The following is a 13,174-nucleotide window of genomic DNA, read 5'->3' on the forward strand; positions in this document are numbered from 1 at the left end:
GCAGAAAACGACTGAGCGCGAGCAGCGTGCGCGCTCACGTCGCAGCGACGGCGGTGGCGAGCGGCGTCAGAGCTTGAAGGGGGGGCTGACGGCTGCTGGCGGGTGGCGGTGTTGAAGGCGAGAGCTTGCTTAGCCCTTATCGCTTCTGTCTCAGGACTTGGACAGAGATTGAGGGGACGAGGGTCATTTGCGTGGGGCTCTGTCTTCCGCGTGCGCGTGGTCGTCAGGAGCGCAGCCCGGACTCCGCTGTAAATCCTCCGGCTCCTTTCCCGCACGCCTCGAGGTGGCGGCGGCGGCGGCGGCAACCAGAGAGCGTCTTACCTTCCCTCAGCCCTTCCCCTTGTCCCCCCCCTCCCGAAAGGGCCCGGTCTGCGCCCCACCCCCGCCTGTCCACCCGCCCGCTACGCCGCCGCCATGTCGGCGCAGGCCCAGATGCGCGCGATGCTGGACCAGTTGATGGGCACCTCCCGGGACGGTAAGTCTCTGCCAGTGCCCTGGGGGTGGGGGAGGGGACGGGAAAGGCGAGGAGAAGGGGCTCGGCGGGCGCACCTGGGCTTGTGTGTGTGGCTGAGTAAGGGGCTCCCAGATTGGTAACACGAGGTCCCGGCTCCGCTCCCATCCAATCAGGGCTGGGCAGTCGGGCTGGGGGGGCGGTGTCCGAGCGGATTGGCGGGAACTGCTGCCAATGGGCTTAGGCGGGGCCTGGAGGCTGAAGGGGGAGAGTTTGAGCCTTCAGTGTTGACTTGGCTGGGACTGGAGAGCCCACGTCTCTCTTGCGTAGTAGGGCGGCCCATTTTGTGGTCGAATTAGGTACCTGCGGACCGCTAGGGCCTCCGCCCCCTGCACTAATCCCTAACCCAGAGTTTTGGGATCATCTCTCGCCGCCGTCCTCCAGAGCATCCAGAGAGAACCGCCCCCCCCACCCCCAACTGAGTCCGGAGGAAACCTTTGCTGTAAACCCAGTCCTAGAAATGCACTCTCAACCCCCTCAGAAACAACCATTCTTACGAAAATATCTGACCCAAACCATGGCTTCTTGAGTGGGTGTGCTTAGCCCCATTTTATGAAAAAAAAAAAATTATGGCTCGTTTTTCCCCTGAAAGCCCTCCATTTTGTTAGACAATTTAATAGAGGCTTTGTTCAGTTAATTTGACACATCTTGCATGTGCCCCAACTAGAACCATTTTGAAAATGTGGTGCCCAGTGAGGTAGAATTGAAGGAAACGATTCTTTTAGGCACTCAGGTTAGAATTTGTATAGAAAACCACTAATTGCTGGATATCTTTTTGTCATAAAGAGAATTTCCAAATAAGAAATGCTGTTGCTTTTTTGTTGATGATAATTAGTAATGTACTCTTTCAAATTCAGCTCAAATCCATGCTACTGTGGAGGAAAGGTGTAGTTCATTAATTTCTGAAAATGAAATAAAACACTTGTTTATTTTCATATGTTGCTTGTCCTGGTAAATAGTTTCTTAACCATTGAAGAAATGCTTTTTTTCTTAATAAGTTATTTTTATTGCTTGATGTAAGAGAAAAGACACTTAAAATTTTAAGTCGCTCTTATCTTCTTGAGTGCTTTGCAGCAAAATATGTGAGTAGGTTTTTTAAATTTATTGAGTTCAAATATTTTTGGCAATGCATATTTAAAGAATGGCTTTTCAGTATTCACAATTCAGTTTTAATTAAAACCCATATTGGGAACTTTTCTTTGTAGATCACATAGACAAATAGGTGTAGATGGCAAACATACTTGTGGAGGGGAAGATTGGGAAGGAAATGAATTTTCTTTGTGTAGTAAACCCTTGAAAATAAACATTAATTTGAAATGCCACTGGAAGAACTTACCTCTTATCATTTTTCACCTTTAGATAAGAATGGTCATTTTATAGCTGCAGCATGTCTTAACGTTGCTCCTTTTTTATTACGAAGACAGGATTGTGAAGGGGCTTAATATAGGATTTTAGCTGACAATAATCTTTGTATTAAAATTGCAGAAGTCATTTACATGATCTTTTTAGTCCTAGATGGATACCATTTTTGGTACCTTCTGCATGGATTGAATTTTCTAATTTTACTAGGTGGGTAGTTGGATCAAAATACTCTACTATCAGCTGATAAATTTCCGAACTAGGCAGCTAATGTAGCATTCAAAGCTAAACCAAAAATGTGTGTATTGTATGGAGTCAGCAGAAACAGGGATTTCTTAAAATCCATTCTGTTTTGTATACAAATAAATTTTTATTTTTTGTGTGTTACTGGATATTTTTTTTTTTTGGCCTCCAGACCAAAAGGATTTACCAATGAATTCATGTTTATGAGTCCACAATATTATTTAGTTGAAATGACTGAATATTCACTGCTGTGTTGGGCCAGAAGCAAGAAACATACTATTTTCAAGGAAAAGAATGTTTTTTAGGTACAGAAATTCTTTTATGTGTATAAGATAATAATCAGAACATTCTTTTCCTTCTTACCAGAAAACCAGATAGTTAATGAGTTTACATGTTTTATGACTTAAGGCCTTTAAATATCAGGATTGTTCTTTTTTAGCATATAGTCAACTTAAGTTATTCAGGCATAGAGAAAATGGATATGTTCTTCAATAAGACCATGTAATTTGAAATTCTATAATGGGAAGCCTTGTATTGGACACAGGAACAGCTTACAGGGACTGCTGTTGGTTGTCTTTGGCACTAAGAGGTGGATTTGGGGATCCAGGAGGTGGGAGAGAGATGGAAAAGGTAGGTAGGAGGTATTTAAGGCAGCCCTGTTCAAAAAAAATTTTGTTTTTAAATTTTAATCCTAGAGACCACTGTCTTCTAGGATAGTGGGACACAAGGTGGCAGTAATTCCCTCAACCTTTAGTGTCCTGAGACTACCTTGCACCTCCCCCTCCTCCAATAAAAGACTTACTCCTTTTGCTCCTCCCCAAAATCTTTTTAATTAGTTCTTTTTTAAACTCCTTGGAGATTTAAGTCTGTTAAATGTACCTTATTTTGAATTATTTAAATCATTTAGATTATCTAAACTTCACTGAAATCCTCAGGAATAGGAATTTTAGTGGCAGGGAAATGGAGAGGTAATTTTTGATCACTGGGCACTTCCAGAAAGGACAGTCCTGGGTGAGTGGTGGCAGTGGGGGGCTTTGCACAACCAGAGGGCAGCATGATGGTGCTGGGAGGCTGGGTAGGGGGATGACTAGGAGGTGGGAGAGGAATGTATAAGGGAGGTGGGAGGGCCAAAGACAAACTTTGCCTTCTTTGCAATTTTGCCTAGGGCCCTGGTGGTGGCAACCGCCTGTGTGCCACTGAAAATCGTGCCGATGCCTGGCATACTGCATAAATGGAAGCAGGGTACCGCGTGAGTTGAAACATTGGTCACACTATATAAAGTTTGTATATGTGAATCAGTGTAACTCATACCCATGTAACTGGGGGTCTGACTGTATTTGGATTTTTCTGATAAGGCATCATGGGCTAAGGAAAAGAGCACTGGGCTGAGACTCAGGAGACCTTGTTTCTAGCCCCAGCTGTACCTCTAATTGTAATCTTGGGTAAGTCACTTAACCTTTTTGCCTCAAGTTAAATCTGTAATTTGTTAATTGGGAAACCAAGCAATTTCCTATGTTACACTAAAAAAATGTTGGAAAAACATATTTAAAGTTTTTTAGAAGGGAGGAGCCATAAGTAGGTATATATCAGTATCATTTTATATGAAGTGTAAAATATGTTAAATTTTATAAATATCTTTGTTTTAGTTGTTAGCATTGAAAGAAGGGAGAGGGATAATTGATTTTCCCCTAAACATATTCCATTTGAAAACAGAGCAGTAAAGCAGCCCAGGGAAATTCAAGCAGCAGCTAGAGACTTGTCTGTGTGACACTTGGGGGAAACCAGAGTCCTCACACAGACTATGGTCATTTGTGCTGAGTTGGGTTAATTGCAAGGATGACCCTTAGCTAAAGTCCTTTTGCCAACAAAAACAGTTTTTAGTTATGATTAAATCTCTAGTTCTGACTGCAGACAGGCCTGGCAGGGTACAAGGATAGGAATTAAATAAACTTGAGGGTGTGAATTTAGATAACATTCTTAGTTTATTAACTAGGGAAGTTACAGAAGGTAGTTTTGAGGATTTCATACCTCTTAATTGCTATAACCTTTAAATGGGATCAGAGATCATCTCTGAAAGGTTAAAATAGCCGAGGAATGAAAGTCTGCCCTGAAAAATTACCAGTAGACTAATAGTATGTAGCATATAGGATAGAATTTTGTAACATCACTGGTTGTCCATTATGGTTAGGGAGTATAAGGAGCAAGATAAAGCTTTCAGATAATTTTAGCCAATTTTTAAAAATTTATTTTTACTAATAAATACTGTATTTTTTTGTTTTTGTTGATTTCAGAGAGATGAAGGGAGAGGGAGAGAAAGGTAAAACCATTAGTGATGAGAGAGAATCATTGATCGGCCTCCTCCTGTACACCACCTCCTGGGGATTGAGTCAGAAACCTGGGCATGTGCCCTGACTGGGAATTGAACCTTCTGGTTCATAGGCTGACTCTCTAGCACTGAACCACATCAGCCTGCCAATTTTAGCTATTTTTGAGGGTCATCTTCCTAAACATATGATGCTGTACATCCTCAGTTAATACAGTACATTAATCAGAATTAAAAAAAATTTTAATATATATTTTTGTTGATTTCAGAGAGGATGGGAGAGAGAGAGAGAGAGAGAGAGAGAGAGAGAGAAAGAGAAAGAAACATCAAGGCTGCCTCCTGTGTGCTCCACATCAGTCATCAAACCCCCCAAACTGGGCATGTGCCCTGACGGGGAATTGAACCGTGACCTCCTGGTTCATAGATCGACACTCAACTACGTACTGACCCATGCTGGCCAGGCAGAATTTAATATTTTTGTTGATCCATTATATTGTACGGTAGTTGTAGTTTATGGATGTAAAATTAAAAGGATATTCATCCTAGGTAGTAACCAGGAAAATACAGTTCAGAAAATCATTTACTTGTTCCTAATGTAAAGTAGTGATACCTAACAGTTGAACCTATAGGACAGAATGACATTGATGCCTTTCTGCAAAATAAATTATTTAATCACGGATTGAAGCAGTATTTTCTTCAGTGGATTTTCTTCATAAAATCATGTTTACTGTAATCTGTGTTCCTTGACTTATCATCAACATCGAGAGCATTTAGTTTTAATTTTTTTCATTAACATAATGAATCATTTATTTCTTGATCAGTTGTAAGCCATTCTTCTATTCCACTTGAATTGTTTATTTTAAGTGAAGGAGGCATAGCCTTTAATATACAAGCACACATTTAAAAAAATAGTAATGGGGTATTTTCTTACTCTAGAGCTTGTAAATTCTTTAACAGCATGAGAAATTTTAGCAGACATTAGGTTGAACAGTATTTAAACATAAAAAGGTTAAACAGAGTTTTGGTAAATGTTTGACTTAATCAGAGGTCCAGGCATATCAAAATACTGAAAGTTTTGTTGACACCCACATAGTGAATGTATTTAGAAAAACAAACACTCTATTAACTCATTTTGCATTTTGCACTCTGAATAATTTTTCTATCTACAGAACAGCCCAGAAAACAATAGTATCACCTCATATAAACCTGCATTGTCCTTGGATTCTTTACAGTTGTTTAGCTCTCCTTGTCAAGAAAACCTTATGGTTTTGAGACATTCTTTTACTTCAGTTAACAAAATTGAAACCAAAGAAAAATCATTTTGTCTGTCACTGCATAAGCTCAGTAAGCAGCAAATACATGCTCTGATTTGGTTTCATTTGGGTAAAATGTCTAATAAGCATAAATGATAGTGAGAGCTACATATTCAAGACGGGTGGCAGGAAATCAAGGGCAAATAGGTATCATGGATCAGGGTTAGGTTTAGTGATTCGGTAAATTTCTGACAGGTACCTTGTGGATTCAGTACCCGCGGAAAGTCATTCTGTGCCTTTTTGGTTCAAAGCAGGGGTAAGGAACCTTTTTTTGCCATTTGGATATATATAAACGTATATGTATATTTATATTTTTATTGATTTCAGAGAGGAGGGGAGAGGGAGAGATAGAAACATTAATGATAGAGAATCATTGATTGGATGCCTCCTGCACATGCCACACTGGGGATTGAGCCCACAACCCAGGCATGGGCCCCGACTGGTTCATAGCTCAACCACTGAGCCACACTGGCTGGGTTGGAGATTATATATATACTAGATGCCCAGTGCACGAAATTCGTGCACTGGAGGGGCGGGAGAGAAGAGTCCCTCAGCCCGGCCTGCGCCCTCTCCCAGTCCAGGACCCCACTGGCCTAAGCCAGCAGTCAGACATCTCTCTCGCAGTCCCGGGACCCCTGACTCCTTACCACCTGCCTCCAGTGGAGGCAGGAGAGGCTCCTGTCACTGCTGCTGCACTCACCAGCTGTGAGCCAGGCTTCTGGCTCAGTGGCATTCCCCCTGTGGGAGCGCACTGACCACCAGGGGGCAGCTCCTGCATTGAGCTTCTGCCCCCTGATGGTCAGTTAACGTCATAGCAACCAATCATTCCACTGTGGGTCAATTTGCATATTTAGGGTTTTATTATAGAGGATATGTGTACACACACACACACATACATTCACACACATACACATATATTTAATCATTTTTTTAAAAATAATGTTTTATTGATTTTTTACAGAGAGGAAGGGAGAGGAATAGAGAGTTAGAAACATCAATGAAAGAGAAACATTGATCAGCTGCCTCCTGCACACCTCCCACTAGGGAGGTGCCCGCAACCAAGGCACATGCCCCTGACCAGAATCGAACCTGGGACCTTTGAGTCTGCAGGCCGATGCTCTATCCACTAAGCCAAATCAGCCAGGGCTAATCATTTTTTTTAATGTGTATTGTTTAAAGTATTACAGATGTCCCCTTTTTTCCCCCATTGACCCCTTCTAGCCTGGCCCCTTCCTGCCCCACCCCCCTCCCCATTTGGATATTTATAACATCATTCGTGGGCCATACAAAATTATCAACTTAAAAATTACCCTGCTATATTTGGTCAAACATTTAATTAACTCAATACCTTGGCAGGGCCAGACTAAATGATTTCTCTGGCCCTATGTGGTCCGGACATTTCCCAACTGGTTTAAAGTCTCGTGCAGTAGCAGCACTAGTGTAGAAATTGGAAGGGAAGGCCAAAATAGATGAGTTAATAATTTTGCCCTAACTGGTTTGGCTCAGTGGATAGAGCGTCGGCCTGTGGACTGAAGGGTCCCAGGTTCGATTCCGGTCAAGGGCATGTACCGTGGTTGCGGGCACATCCCCAGTGGTGGGTGTGCAGGAAGCAGCTGATTGATGTTTCTCTCTCATCGATGTTTCTAACTCTCTATCTCTCTCCCTTCCTCTCTGTAAAAAAATCAATAAAATATATTAAAAAAAAAATTTTGTAAGTTTACTGAGGCTGTAGAGAAATGTAGCTTGTAAAAACTCTGAAATTGGCTACAGCTTCAATGTTTTTGTTTTAACTGAATAACTTACAACTTTGAAAAGTCAGAGCTGCCATCATAAAGTAATACGTAGCTCAGTCAGTTGAATGTCATAATTTGCTATTTAACATGGGCTAGAGAAGAGGGTCTGTAAATTTTTTTCCTAAAAAAATGATTCTGGCCCAGCCGGTGTTGCTCAGTGGTTGAGCATCAACCTATGAACCAGGAGATCACAGTTTGACTTTCTGTCAGGGCACATGCCGGGGTTGTGGGCTCAATCCCCAGAAGGGGGCATGCAGGAGGCAGCCAATCAATGATTCTCTCTCTTCATTGATGTTTCTATGTCTCCCTCTCCCTTCCTCTCTGAAACCAATAAAAATATATTAAACACACACACACACAAAAGCAAGCAAAGAAACAAACCACTCTAGATACTGATCCATGCATTCTAACATGAAAAGAATTTAACCAGCTGCCCTTACTGAGTCTTTTGTCTCCTGAACATGGTAAATTGTCTTGTTTTTTATCTTCCTGAGACCTCAGTTTTTTGCAGACCTGTCTTCTCTTTCAAAGTTAAACTTTCCAAAGCTTTGCCTTTCAATAAAATAGGTTGGATATTTATTGGATGTTATCTATAGTCTACCTAGTTGTTTAACTGCTTCTGTATTCTGTCCAACTATTAGGTTACACAATATACTCTTTTCATTTACTTGAGGGTATGTTTTAGATCAAGGCTGGCATTATCACCCATCTGCTTTTGTAAATAAAGTTTTATTGGAATACAACCATGCCCATTTGTGTACATAATGTATGTAACTTCTTTGCCTTACCACAGCAGAGTTGAGTCGCACTAGACATACTGCAAGCATAAAATAATTTGCTATCTTGCTCTTTAAGAAAAAGCTTTGGCCAAAACCGGTTTGGCTCAGTGGATAGAGCGTCGGCCTGCGGACTGAAAGGTCCCGGGTTTGATTCCGGTCGAGGGCATGTACCTGGGTTGCGGGCATATCCCCAGTGGTGGGTGTGCAGGAGGCGGCTGGTCGATGTTTCTCTCTCATCGATGTTTCTAACTCTCTCTCTCTCTCCCTTCCTCCCTGTAAAAAATCAATAAAATATATTTAAAAAAAGAAAAAAAAAAAGAAAAGAAAAAGCTTTGTTCTAGATCAGTGATTCTCAATGTGTGATCCTCAGACCAGAATCACCTGGGAACTTGTTAAAAGCCAAAATTAGTGATTCTGCCCCAGGCCTACAGAAATTCTGGGGGTGGAGCCAGCAATCTGTTTTAAGAAGCCTTTCTTATGATTTTGATACACATTAAAGGTTTGAGAAACCTTATTCTAGATAAATTTTTCCCAAGTGTTAGTCACACAGACTAACACCTTTACTATTTATTTAAATATATTTTTATTGATTTCAGAGAGGAAGAGAGAGAAAGAGATCAGTGATGAGAGAAAACCATTGATCGGCTGCCTCTTGTATGCCCCACACTGGGCATCAAGCCCACAACCCAGGCATATGCCCTGACTGGGAATTGAACTGTGACCTGGTTCATAGGTTGACCCTCAACCACTGAGCCACATCAGCTGGGCCCCCTTTACTATTTTTGTCCTGTTTCCTGTTTAATATTTTCTCTTTATGTCAACTCACTTTCTAAAAATTCAAGTTAATTTTAAAGTTTGTGCCCCAGAAAAAATAAATACAATGAAACAATATGGTGTTATAAGAAATAACTAGACTCTGTTGTCACATACTCTATGCTAAAAGTTAGAACTTGTTAGATGTATTAAACACATTATTAAGCTCCAGTGGACGCTTTTTTCTTGACTTATAATAAATAATCACCGCCAAGTGCTTGAGTGGTGCTTAAAACGTCATATTGGTGAAATCAAATAACATCTAAAATCATTCTTTGGACAAATCCCATACTTGAAAAATACTGGTTATTCATGTGAAAGGAAAGTTGCTTTAACTGTATATAGTGATGCCCCTAAAGAGAAATGACTGGCTGGAAATACACACTGTGAGATGGAAAGATGTAGGAATTCATAGGTCCATCTAGGCTTCTTGGGTAAAATTACTTCTTGGCTTGATTTGTCACCCTTCCATTAGTGTTTTGGTGTGGTGGTCAGCAGTTCTGGAAGATTTCACCAACCTGCTCCATAGTAGGACATTGAAAAGGTGCTTGGTTATAGGGAAAGGTGCTTATTAAAGATAACCTCTGGACTAGAAACGGGGGGTAGAGGGGTGAAGTGGTGGTGAGTCTACGTTATGGACTGGAAAAAGTAGGGCATACTTACTAGGAAACAGTTGATCCACCTCAGATTCTAGAAACCATGTATTTGTAAATTGAGAAGTTACTGTGTTACAGCTTAATTTGCCTCAGTATTAAAGGGGATACTTCCCCAGACGTGATCTTCTGTATATTTGTTATCTGATGTGTTTTAGGGTATCACAATTGCTAATAGGAATAGAATCTTAACTTTCTTGAATATCACCAGATTGCTGAGTTGCTTTAGTTATTTCTTTCTTTTTCTTAGAGATGATGGACATATTTGTTTCTGTTGTCTTTTTTTTTTTTAATATTTTATTGATTTTTTACAGAGAAGAAGGGAGAGGGATAGAGAGTTAGAAACATCAATGAGAGAGATCGATCAGCTGCCTCCTGCACGCCCCCCACTGGGGATGTGCCTGCAACCAAGGTACATGCCCTTGACCGGAATCAAACCCGGGACCCTTCGGTCCGCAGGCCGATGCTCCATCCACTGAGCCAAACCGGTTCGGCTATTTCTTCTGTCTTTTGACTCTGCAGTAAAGTAGTGACATAGGACTCGAATCCTAGAAGGACTGAGAGTCTAGTGGGGAGTGAAGAATTTTACCCATGAATAGTTTTGTTTATTTTTTTAAGTGATGAATTCTGTGATACTGATTATAGGTGTCTAATTTTAAAAAATTGTATAAAAAGTACAAAGACAATTCAGAGACTTATGAGAATGACCAAATGTTATTTCGTATATTTTCCCCTACTTGGTATAGGGGACTGTGTAGGAAAACGTAAGGGACTTCATTTGTAATATTTAATTTGAGGAACCTATTTTGTGTATATTTTACACATTATTTCTTCTATGTTTCAGTAGTTGTAAGGCTCAGTCTCCTTCATGGTATTTTCTGTTTTTCACTTTAACTTTCTTCATCATTGAGTTGTCTGTCACTTCTGTCTTTTGATATTCTCATTTTTTTCCCCTTTTTATTTTCGTCACTAGTTTTTAGATTTGGTAAGGCTCTACTTAGCTTTTGTAGTTATCATCAACCAGTGAGAACTTGTCCTTTTAAAAAAGTGTTGCAATTGATTTTTAGAGACGAAGAGAGAGAGAGAGAGAGAGAGAGAGAGAGAGAGAGAGAGAGAGAGAGAGAGAAAGAGAAAGAGAAAGAGAAACATTGACATGAGAAATAAACGTTGATTGTTTGCCTCCCATACACACTCCTACTGGAGACTGAGCCCACAACCTGGGCATGTGCCCTGATGAGGAATTGACCTGGCGACCTTTTGGGGCATGGGGCAACGCTCAACCAACTGAGCCACACCAGCCAGGGCAGAACTTGTCTTTTTTAAAAAATATATATATTTTATTGATTTTATACAGAGAGGAAGGAAGAGAGATAGAGAGTTAGAAACATCGATGGGAGAGAAACATCGATCAGCCGTCTCCTGCACATCTCCTACTGGGGATGTGCCCGCAACCCAGGTACATGCCCTTGACCGGAATCGAACCTGGGACCTTTCAGTCCGCAGGCCAAACCGGTTTCGGCAGAACTTGTCTTTTTAATCAGCCAATTGCTTTTTCCTTGGTTCTTTTCAGCTATTTCTTCATAGCCAGATACAGCTTTTGCTACTTCTAATTTTGTGTATAGGAAGTTCTGGATGATAGAAGACACCAGGTATCCAGAGTACAAGTTTTACTGAATCAGAATTGCAGCTCTGCAAGTAAGTATCAAAATATAAATTTAGCAGGCTGCAACTTTTTAATGACTGACTTTATGACATATATCCATAAGACAAATTCTATATAATTCACTTTTAGAACTTAATTTTTAGGAATCTATTCACCCATTTCTAATATATTTCTTAAAACTAAGAGGAGAAATATGTAGATAGGTATTCTAAAGCATGTATCCTCCTAGAAATGTGATGGCATTAATTCCTGCCAGTGGCCAAGACTCTATGCTTTGTATAATGAGAGAAGAGAAGGTTGTGGCAAGGGGTGAAATAGAGCCTTGAGATATAGCCACTTTAGTATTCTGTTAGCTCTTAGAGTCTATAAGCTCTTTCTCCTACTACCAAGGCTGTTTCCTAGCCTCATTCCTTATAATTTTGTTATTTGGATTTTCATAGACAAGTAGGCTGGTAGGTTTAAGAAATTATTTTAATGAATCTATGATCATATTCAGCAAGAATGAACTTTTTCTGCAAATTTCTTCTGCAGTGGGCATTGCATTTTTTAAAATGTTGGGCTTGTCATAGTATTGTGGTGGAAGTGTTATTAGTATTTGTAATTATAAACCTGTAGGACTATATAAAAGTGTTAAGAGGGATAGCCTTTCTGAACTGTATAGTACCCTTATTTTTGCATTTTCTGGAGGAAAGAAAAGCTGCTGCTCCTTGGTATGACTGTAAGTTGTGTTAGAAAGAAGTGACTTGCTATTTGGAAGAATGAGAATGCCATAGCTGGTTCTTCCCACTGTCATTTTTGGTTGAGTACACTTTCTTTCCTTTCCTTATGTAATAAATACATTCGTGAAAGTTTGATGTGTATCGGATTATATTAAATGTTTTCAAAACATAATGAATTTAAGTTAAGACATAGTGAGTCCTTATATAAGTGAATTATGTACTTTGAATTGTATAGATATGAAGTAAATTAAACAGTGTGTTTATTTAGAAGGGAACATGGGGTACTTCTTTAGGTTAATTACAAAAGAGTTCCTCTAGGTGAGTTTTAGGTAGAATTCTAAAGGAACAATAAAGGTAGGTGGGAGAAGTTAGTAGAGTTGGTGAGAAAATTTGAGAAGGGTGCAAAAGTAATAAAATTGGTTCTTTAGTATGATAGTCACTGTGCAGCAGTAGTCACCTGCTTTTACCTTGGTTCCACATGAAGACATAATGATTTACTAGTACAGGGGAGGTCTTCTGCCCTGCCCTGTCCTAGACTATAAATTGGCCATAGGTCTTTACATGGCCAATTTGTGGATCAGTAGCTTATATTTGAAGAAATGGTAATAAGAGGGTGGAACATTTCTCTGCATTTGAGGACTAAAGGGCACAGGGAAACAAAAAGCTTTAAGTATTTAGTTATATATCTCTCTTTCTAGCTCTGGCTTTCCTTTCACTGAAGAGGTATGGCTTTTATTTTAGAGGGAATGTGCCTATCCTGTCCCAAGCCAACAGGGATATGTGGCCCCTAACGAGTGTACCTGTGGGGAGAGCTTTGGTCGTCACATGGGTGAATATGGGAGGGCTTTCCCCCATTTATAAATGGGTTGTTTTTGTTTGCTTTGTGTGCTGTGCTGTTGGGTTTTCTCCTGTTTTCCCTAAGTTGAGCTTTAAGCTAATTCTGTACAAAATTCTGTACAACTAATTAGTTATTTTTATAAATTGCTTGCAATTAATGCCTGATAA

The 13,174-nt window shown here is 40.4% G+C and overlaps 1 protein-coding gene across 4 annotated transcripts in view; it reads left to right on the top strand.

Moving 5' to 3' along the window:
- The window catches only part of LOC308527121 (putative RNA-binding protein Luc7-like 2), a gene marked incomplete at its 5' end in the record, with an annotated part of 62,216 nt that continues 49,042 nt past the window's right edge, over positions 1-13,174 (top strand). Inside the window, 2 exons of one of the 4 annotated variants that reach the window (XM_081102461.1) lie at positions 1-475; positions 3,279-3,362. Coding sequence is in view for 1 of the 4 variants with exons in the window: in XM_081102459.1 (XP_080958585.1) it covers positions 415-475 (61 nt within the window). Of the gene's footprint in view, positions 476-3,278; positions 3,556-13,174 lie in introns of all 4 variants that reach the window. The other 3 variants (XM_081102463.1, XM_081102459.1, XM_081102460.1) reach the window with 3 other exon arrangements.

Source organism: Myotis nattereri (genome assembly GCF_964212035.1).
Source record: "Myotis nattereri genome assembly, chromosome: 11".
Taxonomy (NCBI): domain Eukaryota; kingdom Metazoa; phylum Chordata; class Mammalia; order Chiroptera; family Vespertilionidae; genus Myotis; species Myotis nattereri.